The 25,074-nt window shown below is 48.3% G+C and overlaps 6 protein-coding genes across 6 annotated transcripts; 3 read left to right on the top strand and 3 right to left on the bottom strand.

The window, feature by feature from the left end:
- Position 1: 1 nt before the first annotated feature.
- FOBCDRAFT_35026 (uncharacterized protein) lies at positions 2 to 1,192 on the bottom strand. The gene is made up of 3 exons (XM_031183972.3): positions 902 to 1,192; positions 604 to 840; positions 2 to 554 (listed from the first exon to the last, which is right to left on the bottom strand). The coding sequence occupies exons 1-3, from the start codon at positions 1,124 to 1,126 to the stop codon at positions 147 to 149; spliced, it is 870 nt and encodes a 289-aa protein (XP_031039614.2). The 5' UTR covers positions 1,127 to 1,192; the 3' UTR covers positions 2 to 146.
- A 4,313-nt stretch (positions 1,193 to 5,505) lies between these two features.
- FOBCDRAFT_135476 (uncharacterized protein) lies at positions 5,506 to 8,102 on the top strand (the record flags this gene model as incomplete). Its single annotated transcript, XM_031183968.3, has 5 exons — positions 5,506 to 5,739; positions 5,948 to 6,014; positions 6,149 to 6,182; position 6,305; positions 6,447 to 8,102. The coding sequence occupies 5 exons, from the start codon at positions 5,506 to 5,508 to the stop codon at positions 8,100 to 8,102; spliced, it is 1,992 nt and encodes a 663-aa protein (XP_031039610.3).
- Positions 8,103 to 9,001: 899 nt separating this feature from the next.
- Positions 9,002 to 10,088, top strand: FOBCDRAFT_35013 (S-adenosyl-L-methionine-dependent methyltransferase). Its single transcript, XM_031183965.3, has 2 exons — positions 9,002 to 9,603; positions 9,683 to 10,088. The coding sequence occupies exons 1-2, from the start codon at positions 9,106 to 9,108 to the stop codon at positions 10,028 to 10,030; spliced, it is 846 nt and encodes a 281-aa protein (XP_031039607.2). The 5' UTR covers positions 9,002 to 9,105; the 3' UTR covers positions 10,031 to 10,088.
- FOBCDRAFT_35010 (uncharacterized protein) lies at positions 9,890 to 11,232 on the bottom strand. Its single transcript, XM_031183966.3, has one exon. It carries the CDS (start codon positions 11,074 to 11,076, stop codon positions 10,147 to 10,149), a length of 930 nt encoding a protein of 309 aa, XP_031039608.2. The 5' UTR covers positions 11,077 to 11,232; the 3' UTR covers positions 9,890 to 10,146.
- A 555-nt stretch (positions 11,233 to 11,787) lies between these two features.
- Positions 11,788 to 16,068, bottom strand: FOBCDRAFT_293134 (uncharacterized protein; the record flags this gene model as incomplete). Its single annotated transcript, XM_031183964.3, has 2 exons — positions 11,788 to 12,901; positions 12,951 to 16,068. The coding sequence occupies 2 exons, from the start codon at positions 16,066 to 16,068 to the stop codon at positions 11,868 to 11,870; spliced, it is 4,152 nt and encodes a 1,383-aa protein (XP_031039606.3). The 3' UTR covers positions 11,788 to 11,867.
- A 7,059-nt stretch (positions 16,069 to 23,127) lies between these two features.
- Positions 23,128 to 24,497, top strand: FOBCDRAFT_161186 (HAD-like domain-containing protein). The gene has a single exon (XM_054704596.2). It carries the CDS (start codon positions 23,435 to 23,437, stop codon positions 24,242 to 24,244), a length of 810 nt encoding a protein of 269 aa, XP_054560571.1. The 5' UTR covers positions 23,128 to 23,434; the 3' UTR covers positions 24,245 to 24,497.
- The last annotated feature ends 577 nt before the right edge of the window (positions 24,498 to 25,074 follow it).

The following is a 25,074-nucleotide window of genomic DNA, read 5'->3' as shown; positions in this document are numbered from 1 at the left end:
TTCTGAGCTGGCTGCTTGGCCGTATCTATTTTCCTTTGCCAGTTCCTTTGTGATATATATAGTACATATTTATACAGCCCGTGTCTCGTCTTCTCTACGACGATGGGATGAAACTATCCTCCTGGATAATGAGCATCCTGATAGATTCACAATTTGTCCACCCCCCAGCACTTTTTGTATAGCCGTTCCTTGTGCCTCTTCAAATTATCCAGTCCTCCCAAGCACTGACTCAATGACTTGTCCTGCCAAGCAAGAGCATTATCGTCTATCAGATAGGTGTATGCAAACACGTCTGCATCAAACAAGCCCGGCCCATCAACACCAAAGAACCATTTATCCTCTCCTAGTAGGGATGATAGTGCTCGCAGGGCAGTTGTGGCGTCAGCTAGAAGTTGCGACGGTGAGATGGTCGCGCGTCGTATTGTCTTGAGTATTTCGGAAGTGGCCGCGGCGTGGAGTGTCTGGTGGAGAGGGGCGCGAAGGAGCATCGAGGAAGGAAGGTAGAGGCTTTTGAGGAGAGAGGCATTGGCGGGTAGGAGGTAGAGAACATATAGCTATACCATATTAGCATACATTCCAATTATATGACAGTGATTTACATACCCAAGCTGGTCGGATATTTTGTGTCAGGAGAGCTTGGTAGGCTTCAAGGCGGGGTGATGTGATGCTGGGTAGCTCACGGACAGCGTGCTCGCGAACGTATTTGTGAATCTTTTCGCCAGTAAGGGGTTTCGAAACTTGCGACGCCGGTGGCAGGAGAAAAGGCAATGCGCCTGAGGGCGAGGCGTGGTTATTCGAAGGTACGATATCGAAGTCAATACCAGCGATTCTCAACACAGTCTGTCGAGATAGCATTAGCACAATGCCTCTATCGACTCGTGTCCCTCGACTAAAAACACACCTGCCACTTCAGACATGAAGGATTATAGCTCGGCTTCCCTGTCAAAGCATCTTCATCTGCCACAAAAACATATAAGGCCGGTCGTTGGCGCACGCTGGCGGGGGACCTTACGGGGAGGTCTTCGGGGCTGTATACGTGAAGGGGAAAGTGGTTGAACAGGTTTCGAATGGGGCCCGGGACGGCAAACCAGCGATTCGACTGTGGAGAGTCGACGGTAGACGTCATGGCGAATCCGGGGTTGTTGGCTGTGTCTCGGTGGGCTTTGTGTATTTTTTTTCTTGTGGTTGGAGGTTGAAGCTTTAGCTACAGGCCGGAGGACGGATCGGCGCGGCGGGCAAAACCCCGGATCGGGAGTATACGTATCTTTCCCCGGAAGAGAGCATGCCAAAGGCCGGGGAAGACGGAGGGAATGATGAAATAATTAACAGGGAGAGAACCAATAAACCGTTTCTCTCCCTCATTTGCGTCGAAAATAACCTCATAATGGCTTGGAATTGCTTATTCACCTGTCATGTTGGTTCATGATGCAAACTGGTAGTGTCAAATACCCCGTAAAACTAGAACGTTATGTCATGATATTCGATATAGGATGAAGATCCCGTACACGATTCATGAGCTTGCGTCAAATTACGCCATCATTTGAAGACTGAGGTCTCAACAGCGGCTGCTATGTCCTTTAATCCGCTTTAGTCGGTTTGTAGAAGCGCCTCGGACACTACACCTCTTGAGGTAGTCTAGTAAGGTGGTCAACTACGGTTCAATACTGGCTCCGCAAGAGCGGCTCTATCAAGGGTTTGAGATATCCACCTCTATGCTAACGTTGAATTCTGGGCCGACGTTTTATGATCGCAGGCCAGACCTGACGGATCAGAGGCCCGAGGCAGGGCAGACGAAGTGGTAGCATCGGTGAATGATGTCCGACAGAGCCGCGCAAAATGGAGAATTGGTTCATAGTGAGCAGATTCTCCGGCGTCCCTGTCGTGATTTTTTCTGGTTCTAACTAAGTTAGAGAAGGGGAAAGTTCGGGATCTCCACTATAAGAGCCAAGCGCACCAACTGAAAACCCAATTCCGAAAGAACCCGGGCTTGAGCTAGACTGTAGTGGTTCTGATGCGGACCCTTATCTCGGACTGAGGCTCGCTAAAGAGTAAGGTCATGAGAGACTTGGGAGTATTCTCAAGCTGTTTTGGTGTTGGGCAGGGCAGATACAGATAGGCTGAACGGACCGGCTAGATGTTGTGAGATGGTTCCTTGCTGCATCAAAAAGAAGAAGAATCACCTTATTTGTTCCTGACTGAGCACAAATAACCTGCATGGAATATGCAGGCAGGATGAGGTAACACTGCAGATCAATACTTTATAAAAGCAAATACCAAGAGTCCCTGAATAACAAGAATACTGGGGTTATCGTACCATAGAATACTCTTTTCATAACATGACCTCTTATTCCTGACGATCCTGCTTATCACTGGAGAAGTTGCAAAGAGCTTGGTATTAAGCCAGCCAATATTGTCTCGATTTTCAGAGATTGGGGATTGGGGGACACAAGACACACCCCACGCTATCTGTGTCCAAGGGTCCAATGATTGGTGGGCGCTTGTACGAATAATAAAACAGATGCCGAGCCGAGAAGGTTTCAACGCATCACGGCTAAAAAGAAGAGAAGAGAGGATAGGTAGTAGGTATGTAACTGATTAGATGAGACGAGCGGTGAGTGTCTAAGCGGTGCAGGATGCCCGCAGTGCGGCGATAATAATGCACATAGGGCTCGATCCAATCTCATGCGGTGTCATGATGCTACTACAGTAGCGTCTTGTTATTATTCGCATTAGTTTATGAGTTTCTCTCGGTCTTTTTCAGGGTCTCTTGTTTCCACTCCTTGAACCAAAAATGACTCCAATGCTCCCATGACAAGGCAGATCAACCAAGAGGGAGAAAAAAAAAAAGAAGAAGAAAAGTTGGGTCTGAGATCCCACATCTCCCACTTGCACCCCAGATCCACTGGGACATGATATCCATAGGTAAGGTAAATTAGACCCCAGTTCCTAGCTCTGGTTAGCTCCCGGGCATAAGGCCGAGTTGCGGTAATGCAGAGAAGACTTCTTTTTGTTTTCTCTCGGTTCCATCTTCTGCCCCGCCGCGCGATTATCTAGGATCTAGGAACAGAACAGTTGTCTACTGCTGCATGTAACCTTGGGGCTTTTTGCCAGTGTTACTGTGCGGATGACGGTCGGTACTTGCGGATAAATGTAAATGAACAATTGGTAGTCACAGCCACAAGCTGTGGTGCCATCCATTTGATACCTTACCCTGGCCTATCTTGGTTTCCTCGGCTTCAGTCGATTTGACTGAGGGCGGTATCTTCCACTGTTATAAATACCTACTCGCGAATTCTTGAGTCTCTCTATCATCTCGTTGCCTTCTCCACGCTTCGGCGTCTCCGTCTCCGTCTCCGTTCACGATTTGATTTGATTTGATTTGATTGCATCCTGTCCCCAGACACTCGGCCCTTTACTGTTCTGTAGCGCAGCCAGAATAAGAGGTCAACACCTAACAAGCGGGTCTTCAGCACACCCAACTGTTTGCGGCATCAGCCTAATACATCAACCACACCTAAAATCAAACGTTTAGGGAGAGGTTGTCAAGAACGTCACCACTCGTGCCAACTTCCAGAGTGTACATCCATTACCGGAACGTCACACTGCAGAAAGAGGTGGCAGCAAGCGTGTGAAACAAGTCGATATTCTTGAGAACAGACCAAAGGGGAACAAGAGAGTGACATCCCGTCATTTTACCCCACGCAACACCTGTGCTTCCTACCTTTACGGTCATAAGCATATATCCAGGCCAGGGCCGACAGCACACCCACCTCCACATCATCCTACGCACACACATACAGTAGTTTATCAACTGTCACTGTGCTACTGTATCTTTATTTCTTGGCTGCCTAACCTCACGGATACATATTCCACCCCATTCCCGCATTCTTCTCCCTCGACCTTCTCCTCTATCTTATATATCTGTCCCTCCTCTCACCAACACCTGGACTCGCTCGCTTATACCAACATTGTCCGTCACTATCTCATCATCAACATCATCAACATCATCAACTATCATAATGGACGCTCCCTCCAGCTCAACTTCCAACTCCTCGGCTCAGCAGTCTCCTTCTGTACAGATGGTCCCTCAACCTGCTCCCGCTCAGGGTAGCGGTCCTTCAACCGACGCCTTTCTCCAGGACTTCACACTCATTGCCGAGGCTGCCAAGCGGGCGCAAATGGCCATCATGATACGCGACTTTGAAGAGTGTGGCCTGTAGGGGACTGCCCTCTTTCGGTTACGTTGGCCACGTTCTCCCTTCTACCAAGGGCGATGACAGGAAAAAGAAAAACCAGAAACAGAAGCGACAATCATGCCTGTCTCGACAGCAACAGCCTATTCAGCTCCGCGAATCACTGCAAGATGTCATTGGGGGATTTATGCGACTGTGGCATGTTTGGCTTATCGCATTTCACCAATCACGCCTCACCAATGCCTTATTCACATTCTTTGTCTTTTGACAACTGAACTCGACCCGAGGCAACCCTTATCGATGAATACTTCTCTTGTATTATTGAAAGTGGTTCGATGGCATCTTTCGGCATGTGTTTTCCCGACGATGATAACGATTTAACTCACTCGCGCATCTGAAGTGGGCCTCATTCATGTCCATTCGGCCCTTGATCCGACCCAAAGTATCGGCTGTTCTACCTGATTTAACGTGGGATTGTCGGGCCGGGAACCACCGCGAGGCTACCGTATTTCCGTTTGGCGCTGACGCAATTGACGGCTTTTTATCCGACGAAGCAAGTTTAAGCCTCCATTCTTCTGATCGGCCGCCATCCTCGGCTCGGTTTCTTCTCTGCAAACAACCGACAAAGACGCAACCGGGGACTGTCGTCATATCAACAGCATCTCCATTGCATTTCTTGCTTTCGACACATGTATTCCTTTTTTTTAATCGTTCATAACAGCGAACATCCGGGGGTTATGGCGTTTGGTTCAAAAATGGAGGCACATGAACGACCCCACATGTTTTTTTTGTTTTCTCTCTCCACTTCTGCGATGGAATAATTCTATGTTGCTACTGCTACCACATAGATGGATGATTGGATGTGATAATATATATACCACGGGCAGGTTGTTCTTTTTTTTTTTTTTTTGCATTACTCATGATCTTACACTAAAATGCTACGGCTATAATGGGAATGAGCTGCATGGATAGATACTCCCAGTACTACAATGAGATGAGACAGCCATTTACAGTACTTGCCTACTTGATTTTCTTGACTGAAGTGTGATGCAATGTCAAATTTGTGTTGGACTTGAGCTTGTGCCTCCGAGGCAGGTACATCTGCCGGGCACTTCTTTCTGGCCTTTCTGAACCAAATGCACGTGAGCTCATTTGTAGTCTATCCAGCTTCTTGGGCACTTTCACTTGGCACCCGGTCAGCTCCACTGTTCAGGCAAAGCTACCAGCAATACTTGTATCTTACATTCAGCCGTTTACTGTCGTCAATAGCGCAGTTGAAAGCATGCGCTCGAGATGACATTGCTCGCTTAACATGGGTTTATCCTGCTACGGGACAGAGCTTGGGAGCAATGGTCAATATCCAAACCCAGGCTCAACATCAAGATTCAAGCCGCCGACAGGCGAAGAGGTTGCAACTGAAACGACACCACGATGCAACTCCCCTCCGTGTGCCGCAAATTCAGAGTCGCCAGGATATCAGAACATCGAGATTTATCTCAAAAGTTCCCCTATCGCCTCACTTTTCTCTTATCCAAGTCTGGTCACCGTGAGGCCCCCCGCACTTGACTGAGGTTCTTGGACGGCACAGCAGAGACCTAACAAGGTAGCAAGGCTGTGTGTCGGTCAACTCCGTGTCTATCTGGATCTCCCTGCCGGAAGGATTAGGTGCTGTAACCCTCCATCTCATCAAAGATGGTGGCTAGGAGCGTGGAGGTCACACCCTACCTTACATAAACTGAAACTCTGCTATACAGATAGACAAGGCCATCTGGAAGGCTGATAATGTCTTCATGAGGCTCGAGCGTTGGATACCCTTGACAAGTATGCCCCTGACGTTTCAACACTTTTCAGCTTTGGTGCATCCATTTCCTATTCTGACCCGGGGAAATCCTTCCGTCTGCAGGACACAACCAACTGCATATAAACCATGATCATACCATGACTTCGCAACATAGCGAGTCGAACCAACAACTTGATTCTCGAGGCTGAGTATCTTGATCCTGGTATTCAGTTTCAAACCCCTTGCAAGCAGAGCTCCCAGCCATTTGACTTTCCATAGTTAATAGACCGTCCATAGGCACAGCAATGCATTCTCGTGAACCCGGGTTGAGTGTCTCAACTGCTCAAATCAAAATGGCCACTCTTTCTGAGCAACCTGCGTTCAAAGAGCTGAGCACTCTTGTCAAACTTTCTCCCTCTGATGATGATCCCAACTTTCCTAACTTTAAAAAATGCCATGCTGCTACTTGCAAGTATGGCACTAAGGGGAAGGAAAAGGAAGCCAAGGAGATATGGGAAGAATTGATGAAGAAGGAAACACTTGCGAACGAGTTCGAGTTCTATTCGACGGTTAAACAATTTCTCCCGTTGATTCAATGCAAGAGGCATAATTCGAAAAATTTCCTTCAAGGGCGCTTTAATGACTGGAAAAGGTCCCGAATTGAGAACTCGGTTTACACTTCATCTGAAGTGTCGCTACCTGGCACACCGACTCAGAATCAAGTCTTCGAATCGCCTACTGTGGGATACGATACACCTCTCTCAAGTCCTCTTGTCGAAGATGGCACACCAACAACCCCAGAAAAAAGTCCGGCTTCCAGCTTTGACAGTTTCATCCTAGGCACCCCCAGCAGGATGAACCATCACAGCCCTCTTCCAACGATTGAAGACATGTCAACATCTGACGAGAGCCCGAGTTATACTCCCCCATTGGCACTCGGCATTAACTCGATCCCTGACAAGGCTGCTGATGTTGGCCGGTCAGATAACGTTGTGGAAAACATCACCGAGGTGAATGTCATATCCCCCAGAGAGCCTCCAAAGTGGCTCCCTATTCATTCCAGGCAAGATGTTGCCGCCGAACAACCCAACATCGTGGAAACCATCGTAGACGATACAGTTATAGATGAGAATGACTCGGATGATGAGCCGCGACTCGCCCACCCGCAGTTTAGTGAACTTGGGATAAAGAGGAACGGAACCTTGAGCGATAAATCCGCCATCATCAGGGAATTAAGGAAGCCTCTCACGCATGCACAGGTGCGAGAGGGCAAAGTGTATGTCCTGAAGCACAAGGAAGAAAAGGATATGTTCAAGATTGGATGGACCGCTACTACTGTCAACACAAGTCTATCACGGCCCAACAACTGCTACGGCTCATCTTGTGAGACCAAGCCCATCTATGAATCTCACAATTTATTCAACGGTGCCCTCAAAGCCCACAGATTGGCGCACTTGTTTCTCAGGGACATCAATATGCGGGTCAACAAGTGTAAAAAATGCGGCAAAGGGCACAACGATTGGTTCGAAGGACGTGAAGAGGCTATTGTGGGCACAGTCAAGGTCATGGAGGGCTTTTTACGAAGGCCTGCTTATGAGTTGAGGGAGAATGGAAAGCTCTCGGATGAAGGGAGAGCCATGGTGAAGAACATGTGCAACGTCACCCTCGAGTCATTCCAAAGGAACGAAGAGTCTTATGGAATCCCGGGCCATGTCACTGATGCCGAATCTTTGACGATTACACATCCTGTAGTCCCTGAAGCTACAGTTGATATACACTCAAGACAGGACCAGGTTGACGAGTCGTCAAACCAGCCAGAAGCACTTGCCGCATCCGCGGGTACTTCTAAGGAACTGGAACCACCCTTAGAGGTGAACAAAGGTGGATTCCGCAATAAATTCAAAGAATTGTGTGGTAACATGAAGGACAAAATCTCCAAGGAGCCTGCAGAGGCTGACAAGAATTCAGCCAATGATGATGAATTTCTCATTGCACTTCTCGGGGCCCTCGACCAAGATAGTGACAGCACTGAGAGACCTCGCGGATGGAGTTCTTTGGGAGTTGTGTGGGCCAAATTCACGGCGATCTTCAAGAGGTCGGTTGAACCAGATGCTAAGAAAGCGAGTTGATGATTGGGTATGCCGAAATAGGTGAGTTGAGTATCTGTATTATAGGTCAGTTCTGTTTGAGTAAATTGCTTGTTTGCTTTTATGTAATTAATTACTATATTGATCTTCCCATCACTCTACTCAGTATCGTGAGCATTTGTTACTGCAGATGCTTCGTCGTGTGTCGTTACACGGCATGAGTGTGCAACTACAGATCTGACTGCAGTTGCTCGCGTGTGCCATTTGTACCAGCCTATTCATGCAAGTCATTGATCAAGCAGGGAACAGGCTGACCGTACCACTCATATCTATACATCAATTTCCGCCCCGTCTACATTAGGTGTGTTTCATAATTGCCTATACCTTACGTTGCAGCTGAGGCTCATACTTCAAGACTGAGAGACATAGCCATTGACGTTTTTCAAACCCCCCACCATCATTCATAAGACATCATGGCGTCAACCATTGTTTCGCCCGTCAACATCTTACATGAAGGGCACCATATCTACCTACCTTACCTAATCATTCATCAGAAACAGCAACTGCTTAGAGCGTAAAGTTAGGTATTTAGGTGCCTTCCACATTTACCTAGCGCACACGCTAGAAGAGTGCCTACTCCGGATGTCCGTACAAAGTGTCTCTCACTCCTTCTCCTTCCGAAACTTGAGTAACGCACGCGACCAAATGAAAAATGATTTGATTCTGCCTTTTCATCTCCAACCTCAGAATCTCAACTACATTACTTACCTCAAACAAAGACACACTTCTGTAATTACTGATATCGGTTGCTAACCTCAACAGCTTTCATAGCTCTCCACAAAGGTCCCTCTTTCGTCATTGTCTACCCCACCATCATATTCCATCCCGAACTTATATCGATCCATCCCGAGCCGACAGGACCCTCCCCCTCACCTCATAACGCGCGCTATCTAAGGGCTCGAGTTGTATCCCCAAATCGAGCAAATTTATTCTTCACCTTCCGTCACCGCCACATAGTCTCGCTTTCGTAACCTCATAAGCGCCAATGGCTACCGAAAATCCTCTGGAAGACCGCATCTCGACTGTTCCTTTCGCAGAGCAGGGCGAGAAGTGGGATAGTTGCTGGAGAGAGGCTTTAACACCATGGGACCGCGGAACCGCCTCCATTGCCCTTCACGACCTCCTCGCTCAAAGGCCTGATCTCGTGCCGCCCTCCCAACACCATGATCATCGCGGCCATCCCCTCCGAGATTCAACAGGCGCTATTGAAAAGAAGAAGGCTCTAGTCCCCGGTTGCGGGCGTGGTCATGATGTTCTGCTATTGAGCTCGTGGGGTTATGATGTCTGGGGCCTCGACTTCAGTGCTGCTGCAAAGGAGGAGGCTATCAAGAACCAAAAGCAAGCCGAGTTAGAAGGTCTATACAAACCTGTCGATGGTTTGGATAAAGGAAAGATTCACTGGGTTACTGGTGACTTCTTCGGACAAGATTGGGCCAAAGGTGCTGGCGCTGATGGCAAGTTTGACCTGGTCTACGATTATACGGTGATTCCACTTCTTCAAGCCCAGGGTTGATACATATCCTGGGCGCCTCTACTTTTCAGCAAGCCAACTAACTGTACAGTTTCTATGCGCTCTGCCTCGCGAAGCAAGACCAAAATGGGCCAAGCGCATGACCGAGCTGCTTTCTCATGATGGTCGCCTCGTCTGTCTCGAATTCCCTTCGACAAAACCCATGTCCGCCAATGGTCCCCCATGGGGAGTCTCCCCAGAGCTCTATGAAGCCCTCCTAGCAGCTCCTGGCGAAGAAATTGCATACAACGACGACGGTACCGTCCATGAAGACCCTTGCTCAAAACCTTGGGCCGACGCCCTACATCGGCTGAGTCTTCTCAAACCAACTCGAACGCACAAGGCCGGCACCAGCCCAGATGGCGCAGTGCTTGACTTCCTCTCAGTCTGGAGTCGATAACCAAGCTGAGTAGTTTGGCCACCGAATCTCCTTTTTTTACGTCTCGATACCAAACAACCACCATATGATCTTTCGCCGATGTACGCACAAGAACAAAAGTGATCTCCTTATCCTTCTCATGATGGTGCCTTTCGGAGAGAGTTGTAGTGCTCTCCCAAGCCGTAGCCGTGCCTGTAGTATGCCAACCATAATGTTTTGCCCGACTCGGCTCCCTCTTTCTCCCCAATACGCTCAAGGCGCCCATCTTGTACCACTCGGATCTCCGCTTTATACTGTCGTGCGAGCGCCATGAGCTCAAGCTGGCCGCCCCATTCAGCAGTATCTCGCATCTTGCGAGCGTAGTCTTGGAGGTCTTCCTCGAGGAACGGCGCAAAGTCGTCTCCATGCTCCAACATATACTCTGAAGCCACTCGTCGCACCGTCTTGTATGCTGGGTCCTTGGTGTCACTGTCTCCGAGAGGAATGTCATTCTGGCCGAGCTGATCCGCCACCGCTGAAAATAGACAATGTCCATCGGGCGCAATATCTTTCTCCACAAGCCCATGCTTCTCAAACGTCGACTTCATATATTCGCTCTCCTTGGCTCGGTGATTGGTCATACTGGATGCTTCCTCTTCTGCACGCTGCGCTTCAGCCTCCTGCTCAGCAGCACGTCGAGCAAGCCGCTCTTTCTGACGATTGCGCTTCTTTCCCGGCTGCTGCTGCTGCTGCTGCTGTTGCTGTTGCTGTTGTTCCGGTTCTGAGACAGAGAGCTTCTCGGTCTCTTTCACTAGAATGTCTTTCTGGAGCTGGTTTTGAGCTTCGGCGGCGGTATTGTCGCCTTCGTCGCTGTTGTTATCATCGCTGTTGTTCAAAGAGGCAATCTCGGCGGCTTGCTTTTCACGCAGCTGACGTTCCATCTCTGCACATTCGTCATTTACGCCTTTGCGCGTCTTCTTTGTGGCATTCTTCTTCTTTCCCGTTATGCGGCCTTGCAGGTCCTTGAGCTCACGACGATGCCGTGTCTGAATCTGCTCAAGGGTTTCCGTTGCCATGGGACTGTCCATGACTGCTGCGACTGGCTTCAGCCTGGCTCGGAGTTTAGTCAGAAAGCAAGTTTCAGGTAGTATGTAGGTATCGGCTCTTGATATGTCCCGCGGTCTAGCGGGAGAAAAGGCGAGCCTGTCCTTGTTTGACTTCTATGTATCCAGGTAATAGGTAGGTAAAGAGAAAATAATGAAGCTTGAAGAGCTACACCAATGGATCGCGGGGTAAGTGAGTGGGAAATTTCGTTAGTGGGGCATTCTTCAAGTATCCATGATTTTGTCCATCAACCCGTCTCCAAACCGTAAGACAATTATTATGACGAAGACTTCAGTCGTGTTTGATTCCACCAACGTGGCAGCCAAAGATCCGAAACGAAAGTCACATATCAGTTGGAGGCGACAATGTTAAGATGGGCTAGGCCAGTTTTACCTTTATCTATCTACTTTTTAAGACCAACCTGGTTTCTTTGAACCGGATTGGACTGATTTGCATGTCTTTTTTGAATCTGTTATCTGCTGAGACATGCCATCTACTTCACTTGCATCAACCTCCCGATCCCACAGCCCCTACCCCTTCCCAGGTTTTCAGTGTATACAAAAGTATTTATCAGAAAGATAGTACCAAAACTCCACACACAATGATTGTTAATTAGCCCGCGAGGGCCAAGTTCTTAACCGATCCCAAATATTTATATAGAAAAGGGTATAATGCTGCGTAAAGCTCTGCCATAACCAATGAACATGACCAAGAAAGCGAAAGATAATGAAAGTGATAATTGCCGTCGTGGCTACTGTGCTGAATCAAATGGATGCTAGAATCCCTTGAAGGGATCATCACGGAAATAGTCCTCCTCTCCGGCAGTTCTGCTTCCATGGTAATAGTCATCGTGTGTTGCACGGGTGCTGCGAGAATTATAACTATCTCGATGTCGACTTCGGCTTTGCCGTCTTCGTTGTTCTTTACTCCGTCTGCGAAGTGAGTGACGGAATTCGTCCTGTTCATCAGGATAGTCGTTGAACTGAGAAAATGCCAGCGGGCTGATAAAGGCCTCCATTCGCACAGTGCCAATGGCATCAAAGAAGTTACTTGGTCGTGAAGAAGCTTCAGAAGTTCGCTGTGAGCCTGCTTGGCTCATTGCCCAAGTTCCGTTGCTCGAAGCCTGGGACTGATAGATATCCGAAGAACCTGCAGTCCCAGTGCTATTTCCAGCAGTACTATTGGTGGACTGGTGATGACCAACACCCCCAATGGGTCCAGAGAACCCCCGGAAAGAGAGCGGCGGCGGTACATGGCCGCCTGTATTGCTTCTCTTACGTCCATGAACGTTTACCTGGTTTCCTTGATTCCTATCATGGAAACGTGGTATAAATGGGGGCTCTGCAGCATCTCTCGAGTCTTCTCGAGAGTGTGTACTTGAGAATCCTCCTACAGATTCCGTGACGGGAAAACTAGTGACGTCTCCGAGTTGTGAAGAGGGCGCGCTAGGTATACTTGGGATACTTGGAACACTAGGTGGTCCAGCACGAGGACCAACTGTTCGGCCTTTAGCAAGACGGATGGAGTCTCTAATTCCACCCCGTTTCAGTTTGGGCCGAGGAGCCTCAAAGTCTGGCAGTGGCGTTTGCTGTATTGGCGGTGGTGCAGAGATGTTTTCGGGGATTGCCTGCGATGAATGTGCAAGGAATGACAAAGCGGTCAACCAGATATAGTGCCGGTCAGCAGAATCTGCCGTGAACTTGAGAGCTCTCTGTGGTGTCAAAATAAGAATTGATCGGTTGAACACTGTTGCGACTCCCTTCGGTGGAGCATTATCATCCTTAACATCGAGAACAGATTGTATAGTCACTGTGTTCGCTAGTCAGTATCAGTCGTAGAATCAATGTGAGCAACTTACGTTTTCGGCCAGCCTTACCCATCAAGGCGCTGCCAGAGGATGGCTGCTTGCTACTCCAGAGGATAGCCCTCTCGTAGGGTGCAAGCCAAACCCATCGTTTGTGGCGATCGTTGCCGGTATCGTCCTTGCCGTTGCTCTCCGCAACGCCGAAAGACTTTCTTCTGCGGACATATTTGAACATCCACTCGCCAACCATGGTCTGTGCGATGGCATCGACTACACTCGTATTCTGAGGGCTGCTCGGATTGGAGGGCGGATCAGTACTGGAAGTATTGAGCGTATTGCCAGTATTGCCAGTATTGTATGTGTTGAATGAGTTGTATGTGTTGAATGTGTTATCAGTGTTGGTAGAAAGCTTATGCTGATGCCTAAATTGACCACTATGACGAGCCCGAGTGCGGGGAGTCGTGATGTCGTTCTTGGGCAACGGAGGCAAGCCTGGGCTCTCAGGGGCCTCAGTAGAAGGAGACAGCGGAGGTGAAGATCGACTGCCTTGCTTACGATGTCTGTGATTACGCGGTAATGCAGCGGCAGACCTGACCTTTCGTACGCTTCCTGCCCGGTAGACGCGACCTGATCCACGACGCTGGAAGAAATCACCTCGAGTTGGGCTTCTCTGACCATCGCTTGGAGCGCTTGCACTTGGAGGCATGTTTCTAGAGCTGGCTCTTGTGGGGATCGGGAATGGAGGAGGGTTTTTATCAGGTAAACTTGGACTCCTCGCCCGTCCTTGACCTTGATGACTGGCAATACCATTCTGGATCATCGCGGCTTTTCGCATAACGCTAGCCCGGTTGGATGGCATGGCAGCAGGGCCCTTCTCGAAGCCTCTTCCAGGCTTGGTGGTAAAAGCGTGATGGATTTCTGTGGTAACGCGAGGACCCTGTCGCATAGTAATCTGTTCAGGGGACGTGGGGATTGTGCCGTTGGTTTCAGTCGTGCCAGTTGAGCTGCGTTTACCAGGACGACTTGAAATAGACTTGGGACGCGGTGCAGACAATGCAGTTCGGTACTCCAAATCACTTAAGTCTACATCACCAAAATCGTCTGCTTCATCAGAGCTACCTCCATCAAAGCCAGCGAAGAGGCTACTAAAACGATGTGGCCGCCGCACTGGGGCCTTCTGGTTAGAGAGAGGGCCATCATCGTTGTTGCCAGGATAAGCATCATGAAGGGTGTCATCCTCGGGGAGAGAAATTGGCGAGGAAGGCTGATCGCTAAAACTCTGCCTATTGAGTCGACGCGGGTTCCGTGGTGGGACATTGCCAGGGACAGGTGTGAAGCTTTTTGTTGTGTCCACCCCAGATGTTGGGTTTGGTGAGGTAGGTCGGGAGGATATGGCAGAAGGCTGAAGATGGGGCGGGAGAAGTGCCATTCGCTTGTCAGTCTGTATGCCTTCCGTCTGTACCGCTGCCTCGGTTGTAGAGGATGAAGAAGGCAAGGCAACTTGACAACTGAAATCTTTGAAAAGTACTGGCAATCTCGGCTCCTTAGGTGTGGTAGGCCGACTGGTAGGAGGGTGGACGCTAATACTAGGAATTGCAAGAGGGGGTGGTGATGGTAGAGCAAGTGGAATAGCGGGTGGTGGGCGAGTGGGTGGGCCTTCGGTCTGGGTGGAAGATGTGACCATCAAGGGTTTTTCGATCACAGGAGGCTGTACTGGCGGCGGTGGCGGTGGCCGAGTAGGTGATTTGGGTGTCTTAGGAGTCGGAGGCAGCAATGGCTCTTCCGTTGTCTGAACAGAGCTTGAGACCATGAGTCGTCGAGTTACTGCTGGCTCGATGTTGAGAGGGGGGTGAACACGCTTCCGACGTTGGTTTGCTTCAATCTCACCGTCACCACGTGGCGAACACTCGACTTCGGGTAACTTGACAGGAGCACGGGGCTCGGGTGTTGCAGGCTTCGCAGGAGGGAGCTTAGGTGAAGGTGGCGGGGAGTATTGGATTCCTGTGTCAGTGTACGAAACCTTTGGCACAGGAACTGGTGCAGAGACAGTTTTCCCCTCGTTTTCTTCATCTTCCAGGGCTTCGGGCACTGACTGATTCATGAAAAGTCTGCCCCGAGTGACACTTCCAGTTCTCTTGATACTCTCCAAACTCTGATTTCGAGCATGGAACCGTTTCACGGGACTGTCGCGGCTGAGATTGCGAGTGTGGAATGATGTTGCGTAGTTTGACATGGCGCTTTCCCGGCCGTCAAAGTCGCTTTGTTCATCCTCGTCATCGAAGTTGAGCTCATCAGCGAGAGAGTTTCCATTCAGCCTCATTATCCCAGTGCCACTTGTCATGGAAAAGCGAATGCTGTTGGTCATACTCATGGTCCTCACACTAGCAGCATCGTTCTCCCGGCCGCTTTCCTCCACTTCACTATCATGGCCGTTGCCTGTTCCATGGTTAGCTCCACCGTGAGCATTGTTGATTTGGGCTTGTTGATATGCGGCGACTTCATCAAGCACAGTCTTCAAGCGGCTTTCTGCAACATGAATTCGCCTCTCAAACTTCCGCCTCTCTTCCTCCCAGCTATCCTTCTCTTGTGCCCATAGTTCGTGAACACGCTGTGAGTCCTCCTCCTGAACCCGGATCTTCTTTTGGGCAGTTTCGAGTCGCTTTCTCGCATCAGCGACAGAGTCGACAGCCTCATCTCTCTCCCGAGCAAGTTCTCCTAATGCAGAGGACGATCCACCCTCGAGAAGGGAGAGTTGTCGTTTGAGCGACCTGCTCTCCTTACTCGTTTCAGTGAGATTTTGCTTCACTGACTCTTTTTCCTCCTTTGCCGCATGAAGAGATGCTTCAAGCGTTTCAATCTGCCTCGTCTTCTCCTCCTGGTCTCGGCGGAGAGATAAGATCTCGGAGACGAGGTTGGCGTGTAGTGTTGGCGTGAAACGCCGAGGATCGAGAATACTGATGGTTTCATCGGTTGGGATATTTCGTGAGGATCTCTTAGAACCCGTCTCGTTTGGTAATTGAGCTGTAGAAGAATCCTTTCCAGGCGGTGTGACCGAGCGCCGGGACCTCTTTGAAGCTCTCGATGGAGTTCGATAGGGAGTATCTAGAGGTGTTGGCAGCGAAGTAGCAGCCGGGCCACTGAGATACTCGTCATCCGTTTCCCAGACACCCATAATGAAGTAAAAGCTGTAGCCTTGCAGCTAGCGACGCTCAAAGACTCCTGTGATTTACACAACAAGACGGATTGGTGCTTTGAAGTCCCCTTTCAAAGACTGTTGTAGAAGGCGACTTGTGGATGCACCCGTGCAAACCGGTGCACAGTCGAAAATGTTTGCTCTCGAAATGGAATAAGGAGCGTCTGTGACAGGAAGGAAATGCGCTCAAAGATTGACAGAAATAATCTCAATGTTGTCTATCACGTAACGTGATTTTCACCATCACTGTGCATGTACATATTAGCTAGGGTAATTCTTCACATACTCGAGACACTTGAATGAACATATAGATTTCGGAAAATCAGAGAAGCAATACATGCGACAGCGGGAAGAATTTGAAACTGGTACCGAGTACCACAATCTCAAAACATGTCTTGACTTACAACATAAGCAAGCAACTGGCGCTTCGAATCAGCCGCGTTGCCCACTCAGAAGCATAGAGATGAACGCAATGCCATGGCATCGAGCACAATCAGTGACTGACGATAGGCCGTAGAAATGTGAGTAGCGTACGTAGGTTGAGCTGGTGCAAAGAATGAAAGTAAGAATATCATAAGCTAGTACCAGCACCAGCAGTTAGAAGACCCGGAGCAGTTACAAGCAGAGGCTAAAATAAACCAAAAGACAAGGACACGAGTATGACGGCGAGGAAGGAAAGATAAGAAATGCTCAATGGATGATCGAGAATCTTGAGAGCCCAAAGGTAGGAGGTGGTAGTAGTGACGCGGGTTATCCCCAGGGCCAAATGTGTGATTAAAGCCCACACGGGCGCAGAAGACCATATCCTTGTTGGGTATCCACTTCTGAGGCGTTCACTTCAACCAGGCCAATGGCTTACGGCAAGAGAGCAGAGCCTTGCAGGTGACAGCGGCGAGTGAGGGAACAAGGAACATGTCTTTCACCAAGACTGGCCAACATCGGGCTGGTGCGAAAGCATGGGGGCCCTGCAAAGTCTGAGCAAAAAAAGGAATGGTCCACTTGGTAGTCGACGGGAGGTGGGGTTTCCAGACAGAGCCCGAGAAATCGGACTTGGTTGTCTTTGATTAAGGGTCAACGAGGCTTACTCAATCCGAGTCAATCGGTTGACGAGGAAGGTGGAGGGTGACAGTGTCAACGCGGAAGCTTTCATGAGGGAGGGATTCGGAAGAGGTGTGAGGCCGAAAAGGAGGCGTTTACTTCAGAGACTAACAACAAGTGAGCGATCGAATCTTGGATGTCGACCTCAAGTATCTCATAACTCAAATGAAATTCCCTCGTAACAACCAAAGCAATTTTGACCAACAGGTCTGGTAGTGGTTTTTCTTGTCAGCTTAAACAAACATAAATGGAATAGCCTGGTCTTGTTCATAACTGACTTTAGACCATTCCGTGCCGTAGACTGGTGGACACCCATCAACGCCTCTCTCGATTCGACCCGTCCCTACCAGGTCGCCTGGCCTAATGAAGCTTAGTTGTCCCAAGAGAATTCATCCTGGTCAGGCACGTCGTAGTCGACTGTGAAAGTGATTAGGCAGGGCAGGGTTTGCAGCCTGCAGTTGACTGCAATTCCACTGGCACCTTAACATCCTGGCCTGGCCGGCGGAATGGGACCCGGGAAGCACAACGAGAAGGTGAAGACAAGTGATTTGTTGAAGAGTGTGCTTGAAGTTGAGGAGATGCAGCTGAGGGTTAACGTTGAAACAACGTTTATTTCCTGAAGGAGGGGCCGGCCGTTGAGGGATTTGATGACTGAGGCCTTCCATCATATCATTTCAGTTCCATTATGGAAAAGTTGGTACGACCAAGGTACCTACTAATATCGGAATTCACATTCTCTTCCAAGTGCTGTGCCTCTGCTCTTATTTGAACACTACCTACCTTGGATGCCTGGGTTTACTGGCACGTAATCTAGCAGGAACGGTACTACGTAATATTCGGTATTGAACTTCAACACCGGCAAACGGAAGGAAGGTGATCCGTGTCAATCTACCAAGGTACCTTGCCGGGCTATTATAAGGTACCTCATGCCGCCTGAAGTTTCACACAGTAAGTCAGCTCAAGCCTCAAACAGCAACCGCAAAGAGGAAATTTCATCTGCTCTCGCCTAATGATAACTTCTCATTAACACATTTCGCAGAACCCCGCTAAATGATCAAGACACGACCAACGCCGGACCCCCTTTATGATGAGCTAAAGAGTCCTCCCCGGGAAAGCTAATGCACGACCTAGGGGGCCCCCTGTGGCGCCGCAATATCGGCCCTGCATATTTCCAGGGACATCCAATGATCGAATAGGAGTTCCACGCTTTTTGTGTTGGCCTTGCTGGATGTCCAATCTCTTCTCTCTTCTCATCGATGATGAATGCTGGTGATCCTACGGAGTACTTACGATGTAAGCAGTTACTGTATGATCGGAGTTGCATCGTATCCGATCCCTGGCCATCACACTCAGACCTTTTCAAGCCCAAGACGTCCACACTGGAGCCGTTGATCTTCAACAGCATGGAAGTTCCCTACTCCCCTCCTTTGCAACGGCAAGTCTGGAAGCAAGCAACAGCTTTGCAACGGCTTCTGAGCTATGGCGTAAGCGATATACGCGATACAAACTAACGGCGTGAGCAAGCAATGATTTATCGTTCTTATCTATGCTTGCACAGAGACAACGCTGTAAACGCAATTTACTCCGAGGCTAACAATATAGCTCTAATCGAGGCCAACGCCTGGTCCAACACATGGTACTCGAAGATTCCTAGCCTACGGGACGAACAATGCACGAACCACTCCTTCTAGGGTTAAACTGGCAAACAAGGCCATGGGCTCGGTAATGATGCTGTGTATCCGGACAGGCGTGACTTGTCGAAGTGGCTAATCTACGGCCGCCTCTTTCTAAACTAGCTGAATGTGCAAATGCAAACATGTTTGACAGTTCGACAATTCGAGTTATATTGGTCGGGGCGAGTACAAGGGCTCATATCTACGTCTAACTATCTCATGTATAGACAGAATTACCGACATGTCAAGACGAAAATCATGCCCCTGCTCAACGCCCAAGGGCTGCTCGTGAAAGTGGGGGCTGCCCGTCCTCAATCAAGACGAAACCTGAACAACTTCGATCGCCGAGCTAGCTTTGCTCTTTCTCTCATTGATGAGTTCTTTCTACTCCGTATGTATCAAGGACATCACATCTTGGAAATCATTGCATCTATCTACTATTACACCCTGGCAAGCGTCTGATCAATCTGATGCATGCACAGCATAAGGTAGGTAGCAACATTCAATTGTAAAACAATCCACCTATGTACTACCGAGCTGCACCCCAGATGACCACTGCTCAGGGCCCCGGCTTCTGCTCCACTTTGAATGGATTCACTTTTGATTAAGGTGTTTGTTTGCCTTCTGAAAAGCAAGCTTTTTTATTACCACTATCTGACCCGTTCATGGTCAACAATCGGAAACGAAGGCCAGCCCATCCATTCTCTCAGCATGACTGTTTGCTTTGATTGAGGTCAACAACATGACTGTACGATTTATTGTACATATTCCCCAATGTCGTGTCGTTCTGCAGAGTACAATCAATCAGTTAGGCATCAAGGCCTTTTTTCACAAGATAGAGTCTCCATGATGAGAAACATGCCATTCCCGTGAGAGCAAAGATCAGCCTTGTGCCAGTGAACTACCGAACAGCTGCTCCGTTCTTCCCGACTCTCTTTCGGCCACCATCTGTCTTGCAAATACAGGCCGCCCATCGATTCAGGGCCAGAGACAGAAACGCGAGCACAAGCACAAGCCATTCCTATGATGATCTCGTCCTCTTTCAGTGCTGACTAGAACGCCGCATAAAACGCACTACCTCATGGCGTTATCAATGGCCTACGAACATGCATGGAAGTACCTACTCATGAAAATTGTACTTGTTGAACCCAGACGCTGGTTCAGCGTGTTGCTTCTATGTACAAACTACCTCATTAAACTTTGCCCCATCCGCTACTGGTTCAATAGTTGAGGCGCGGCCCGTTTCGACCTTGATGAACAAAGCAGCTCAGAGTCTATGAGACACGTTAAGTGCTCTCCGTCATCGGCCTTATCATTTTTTCTCTTACTATGCAGCTCTTCTCATGTTCAAGTTGCCATCGATAATGTGGCGTTCTCTTTGGAGGAAACGGCATTCAAGATAACATCCTTCTTCCTAGCTTACTTACTTGCCGTATTACACCTTGGGCTTAACCAAGTTAAAGCCCAAGGGTTCATGGCGCCGATAGGATGGTTCGTTCCTGCAAATCCCCCATGCCTCACACGCTAAGACGGCGCCGCGTTACCACATGAAACATGCGGCTTCATTGCCGGGTGATGGAGAGTTCAGCTAGAAACGTGGGCCAACATACATGCTCCGTAGACTCCGATTCTATGTACGTACGTTGTTATACGGAGCATGTATTCGGCTACTTACCGGTGAGCCTATGCAGGCTAGGCAGGCCAAATTCCCTTCAATGAGAGGTGTATGTTCAAGGCTGTTGGGTTTCATTTCAGCGTTCTGCTTTACCATCGACTTGACGCAAATTGACAGGAGTTGTTTCTTACGAAACCTTCAGGAAGAAGAATTCCCATCATATACGACGAGGATAGACTTACTATGTACATGTTCAATCAAATCAAAGAGCGCTTAGGAAGTAATGATCACCACCTCCTCCAGAATATGTTGGTCCAAACGCAGCCAAAGACGGATGGGGTACTTCAAGGGTACGTTCCGTGATGCTGTAATACTTGTTTGTCAGCCGGTAACATTATATACTACGTATGCAAGATGTGGTTTCTTGCAAGGAAGTTCGTTCATGTGAAAATTCATTTTCATTTGGTAAGCCATATCGATATCTCGGCGAGATAGATCTAGGCAACTCGGCAAAGATAACACAATGTGAAAATTTGGTCTTTATTTGACTTTTTGTCTCATGGCGTGATCTGATACGACTCGGAGAAAAAGCAAATGGACATGGTCCACGGACCTCGGGGCACCGATGCAATCAAGCGTTGAACGGCGAAGAAAGAAGCAGCTCAATTAACTTGATACATAGTGTCTCCTGCTATGTACATGCTCAACATGGATTATGTATCCGGTTTAGCATGCGTAGACTAATATGCATGGATATCACAGTTCACTTCTCATGAACCCATGACCCATCCATATGAATCTACAGGAAACAACTCACAGACATTCTCGTGAAAACTGCATCATTGTCGTACGGTCATCAAACTCTCCAACGATACCTATGCAACATGCTGGCTATGCTTTGCTATCTGGGAGCCTTAAGCCCATGTTCCTAGGAAGAACTGTCCATGTCCCAGACTCAACTCTTGAGATGTGATATTGTGAAGGCTCAAAATTCCTAAGAACTTTCCCCAAATCTTATAAAACTCACTGTTCAACAACTACTTGCGACTATCTGATCAGTGCATAGAGCAATGAGTGGACACATATCCACGAGATATCCTCAATACTACGAGTTTGTAAAGCAAGCCAACGAGGTTGTAAATGCATTTAATTCCCTGTTTCCTCTGTGCCTTGAACAACTGAGGATAAGCAGGACAAGGAGTTGGTTGTTACCCACTCTGTAAACTGGGAGCTATATCAAATATGTTATATCACGTTGCAAGGTGCTTACACGGGCTTACTGGATACGTCTGTTGATACTTCATTGGAATACTTTGTGCAATCACTGTTGCATTTAGTAATGCAGTCTCACTCAGGTAGCCTCCTGCCTGGTCTTTCCAGGCTTGCAGGTCGACGAGGCATAGGCTGAAGATCACTGCTATAACAAACACTGCTATAAACAGCTCATTACCTGGCAACGGTTTATGTGGCACTCATTCTACCTACTGTGTGAAGGCCTTTGAGAAGCCCGGGGGGTCTTCTACAACGAGAATTTACGCAGTGATCAAGATTTTGCTAAACTCGCAAGCTAAGCCTAAGCTACTAAGTGTGTTTCATACAAATACTCAGATATATACTCATATGCACGGTCTCCCGATTGTATCATGGTGTTATAAGTGATTTCTTTGCAATCTTGTAACACCTCACGTGGAATACATGTGTTGATCCTTTCACCGGCTACGTTGATGAAACCGTGGTAATATGGCTACCATGCTTGAGATATCACGCCGTTGCTAATTCGAGCCGAATACAGCTACACGGAGCGGTAATGTGGTAGAACCTGATTTGCATCACGCGGTGTCGCCAAACAATGCGGTGGTACTGCATAATCGTTTGTATCGCATTGCAAAAGCCAGGTTGGACCTCATTGTTTTATCCATGTTCTTTGTCTGATGTTTACTGATGGTAGTCCAGATAATCCGGTATCGATGGTTGATATGTAAGAATACTTGGCAATGGCGGTCCATCATGGAATTGAGAAGCCGATGGTTTACGGTGATGGTTATAGGGGAAACATGCGTGTCAATCCATATTGAGGTCAGTTCGGAACTGTGGGATAAACCTTAGAATGGTTGTGAATCACGTCTGCTGTGGTCACAAACTATGTTCAACATAATCTATTCTGCTCAGTGAGTTTTGTTCTTTGTGACTGGTTTCTATTGTTCCTATTACCTACAGGTCTTGAATGGTGCATATACTGTATACGTGATGCAATGCGTCGCATACAATTCTCCACGAGCCAGCAATAATCATGATATTTAGGGTCTTTTCGACCTCTTTCTTCACGATTCTAGGATATTTTCTGCCTTGGAAGAGTATTCTCTATCTCTTGGAAAGATGTTTCTAATGTGCTACCTCAGTTGACTGAATTGGTGCAACATAAAATTCGTGATATCGCTCCACACCACTGGACCATGACTTTAGTCGGTAAAAATACTGTATTTCTGTCACCCAAAAATACAACATAATAATGAGTACTATCTTGGATAAAGTACCAGAGTTTAGAGAAAAGTTAAATAATAGCCCGAAGGACGACTGAAGAGTGACAATGAGGTGTTTAGTTTCAATGACGTCGACTCGGCATACCCTAGATAACATCGAAGTTTCTGTTGTACGATCACAAACAACATGCTCGATGATCATACCTTATAGTCTCACTTTCGCAGTGCAAGTCAGCGCCGATTCTTCGATATCCATTTTCCCGCATTGATTGCCTCGGCAACCCTCACCATCATACTTATGCCTGCTGTCAACGAAGGGCGTAGGCATCATGTGACGTAACGGGCGACTGTAGATAGGTGCGGTAGGTACCTATGAAAGAGATATTGTAAACACCCAACACTACTACAATCACACAAATACAAGATCAAAACTTCTTCACAATACACAAAGAAATTACAACCCACACCAAAAGCTCACAATGTCACCAGGAGCAGTCTCGCCGCTTAGTAAAGTCAAAGCCCTCACTTTTGACGTCTTTGGGACCGTCGTCAACTGGCGTTCATCTGTAACCGATGAACTTACGCTTCGAGCTTATCGCAAGACTTCCTCCGGCCTGAACCAAGATGTCAAAGCTCGTGTTCAGAAGCTCACCGAAGAGGACTGGGGCCGCTTCGCGCAGGAGTGGAGGAACTCATACGGGAAGTTCACAAGAGGCTTTGACCCGGAAAAGCACACTTGGAAGACCATTGATCAGCATCACCACGACAGTCTAGTCGAGCTTCTCAAGGCATGGGATCTAGCTGACTTATACAGCCCGACTGAGATTGAATCCCTGAGTCTCGTCTGGCATCGCTTGACACCTTGGGATGACTCCTCAGACGGTATTCATGAGCTTGGGAAAACATACAAAACCAGCACCTTGTCCAATGGCAATGTCTCGCTACTCAGAGACCTGAACGATTTTGGAAACCTAGGCTTTCAGGTTCTCCTCTCAGGAGAGAAGTTCAGGGCTTATAAGCCAAACCCGGCCGTATACACTGGTGCTGCACGCGAGTTGGGACTCGAGCCTCATGAAGTTTCCATGGTTGCAGCGCACCTCAACGATCTAGAGGCCGCGAGAGCCTGTGGCCTGAGAACCATCTATGTCGAACGCCCCCAAGAGGAAGCCTGGGATAAGGAGGATGAAAGGTACCAAAAGGCCAAAGAATGGGTCGATATCTGGATCACGGAAGACGATCAAGGATTTCTGGCTTTGGCTCAGAGACTTGAGGAGTTGGCATTGAAATAGTCGCAAAGTTTCGAGCAGCTGGTGTTGCTGTTATTGGTCATTTAAGTGCTGAGTAGCATGAATTCGGAGTTGCCTTTGGTCGAGACTCAATCAGCGGAGCCTTGTTCTCAACCCAGAGTCACTTGGATCGTTACATAACATCGTTGTTCTATCATTAGTATCATAGAAGCTTTCGTCTAGGCTATTTGGAGTCATATGACCTCACGTGCATTGATTCCTAATTCGGACTTCATCCATAAGACTTCTGTTTCCAGTAATACCATGAGATTTATTAAATCAGCTTATATGAATGAGGTTGATCATTAGTTCTCTGCTTACAACCATACGATCCGAGTACATCACACAAACGCCGATCTCCAAAACCTGCTACGGCATGAGCGCAAGTGGATAAAGGCAACACTTGAACAACCCCATGATCATGGAGCTGGTGTTTTCGGCTCTAGCCAATTCTGTATACGTTTTCTCAGCCGCCTTCACTATCAGGCCTAGCGGAACCCGAGCAAACGAGAGCTACGTGACCCAGTCGGCATCTATATCTAGAAAGTGTTGGAGCTGAACTTTTGGGTATTTGAATGAGCAGTTTTTACAGCACCTCCGATCGAAGCGAGGTGGCAGGGAGACTCAAAGCGTACAAGTGAGCCTGTCATTGAACTAAACACGCCCTATTGAAACCTTGTTTTGCGGCTCTTACAGTACGAGCATATAGTCCAAGTCTGTATTCAACCATTGGTAGAGTTTGTCTCTGAACGACTCAACCCTGCTAATATCCTACCACCTTCGTTCGCATGCTAAATCCCACCCGCCCGCGAAGATGGGTATGAAATTGTTCT

Source organism: Fusarium oxysporum, chromosome V (assembly GCF_013085055.1).
Source record: "Fusarium oxysporum Fo47 chromosome V, complete sequence".
In the NCBI taxonomy this organism is placed as follows: domain Eukaryota; kingdom Fungi; phylum Ascomycota; class Sordariomycetes; order Hypocreales; family Nectriaceae; genus Fusarium; species Fusarium oxysporum.
This window is presented reverse-complemented; position numbering and strand designations above follow the sequence as displayed.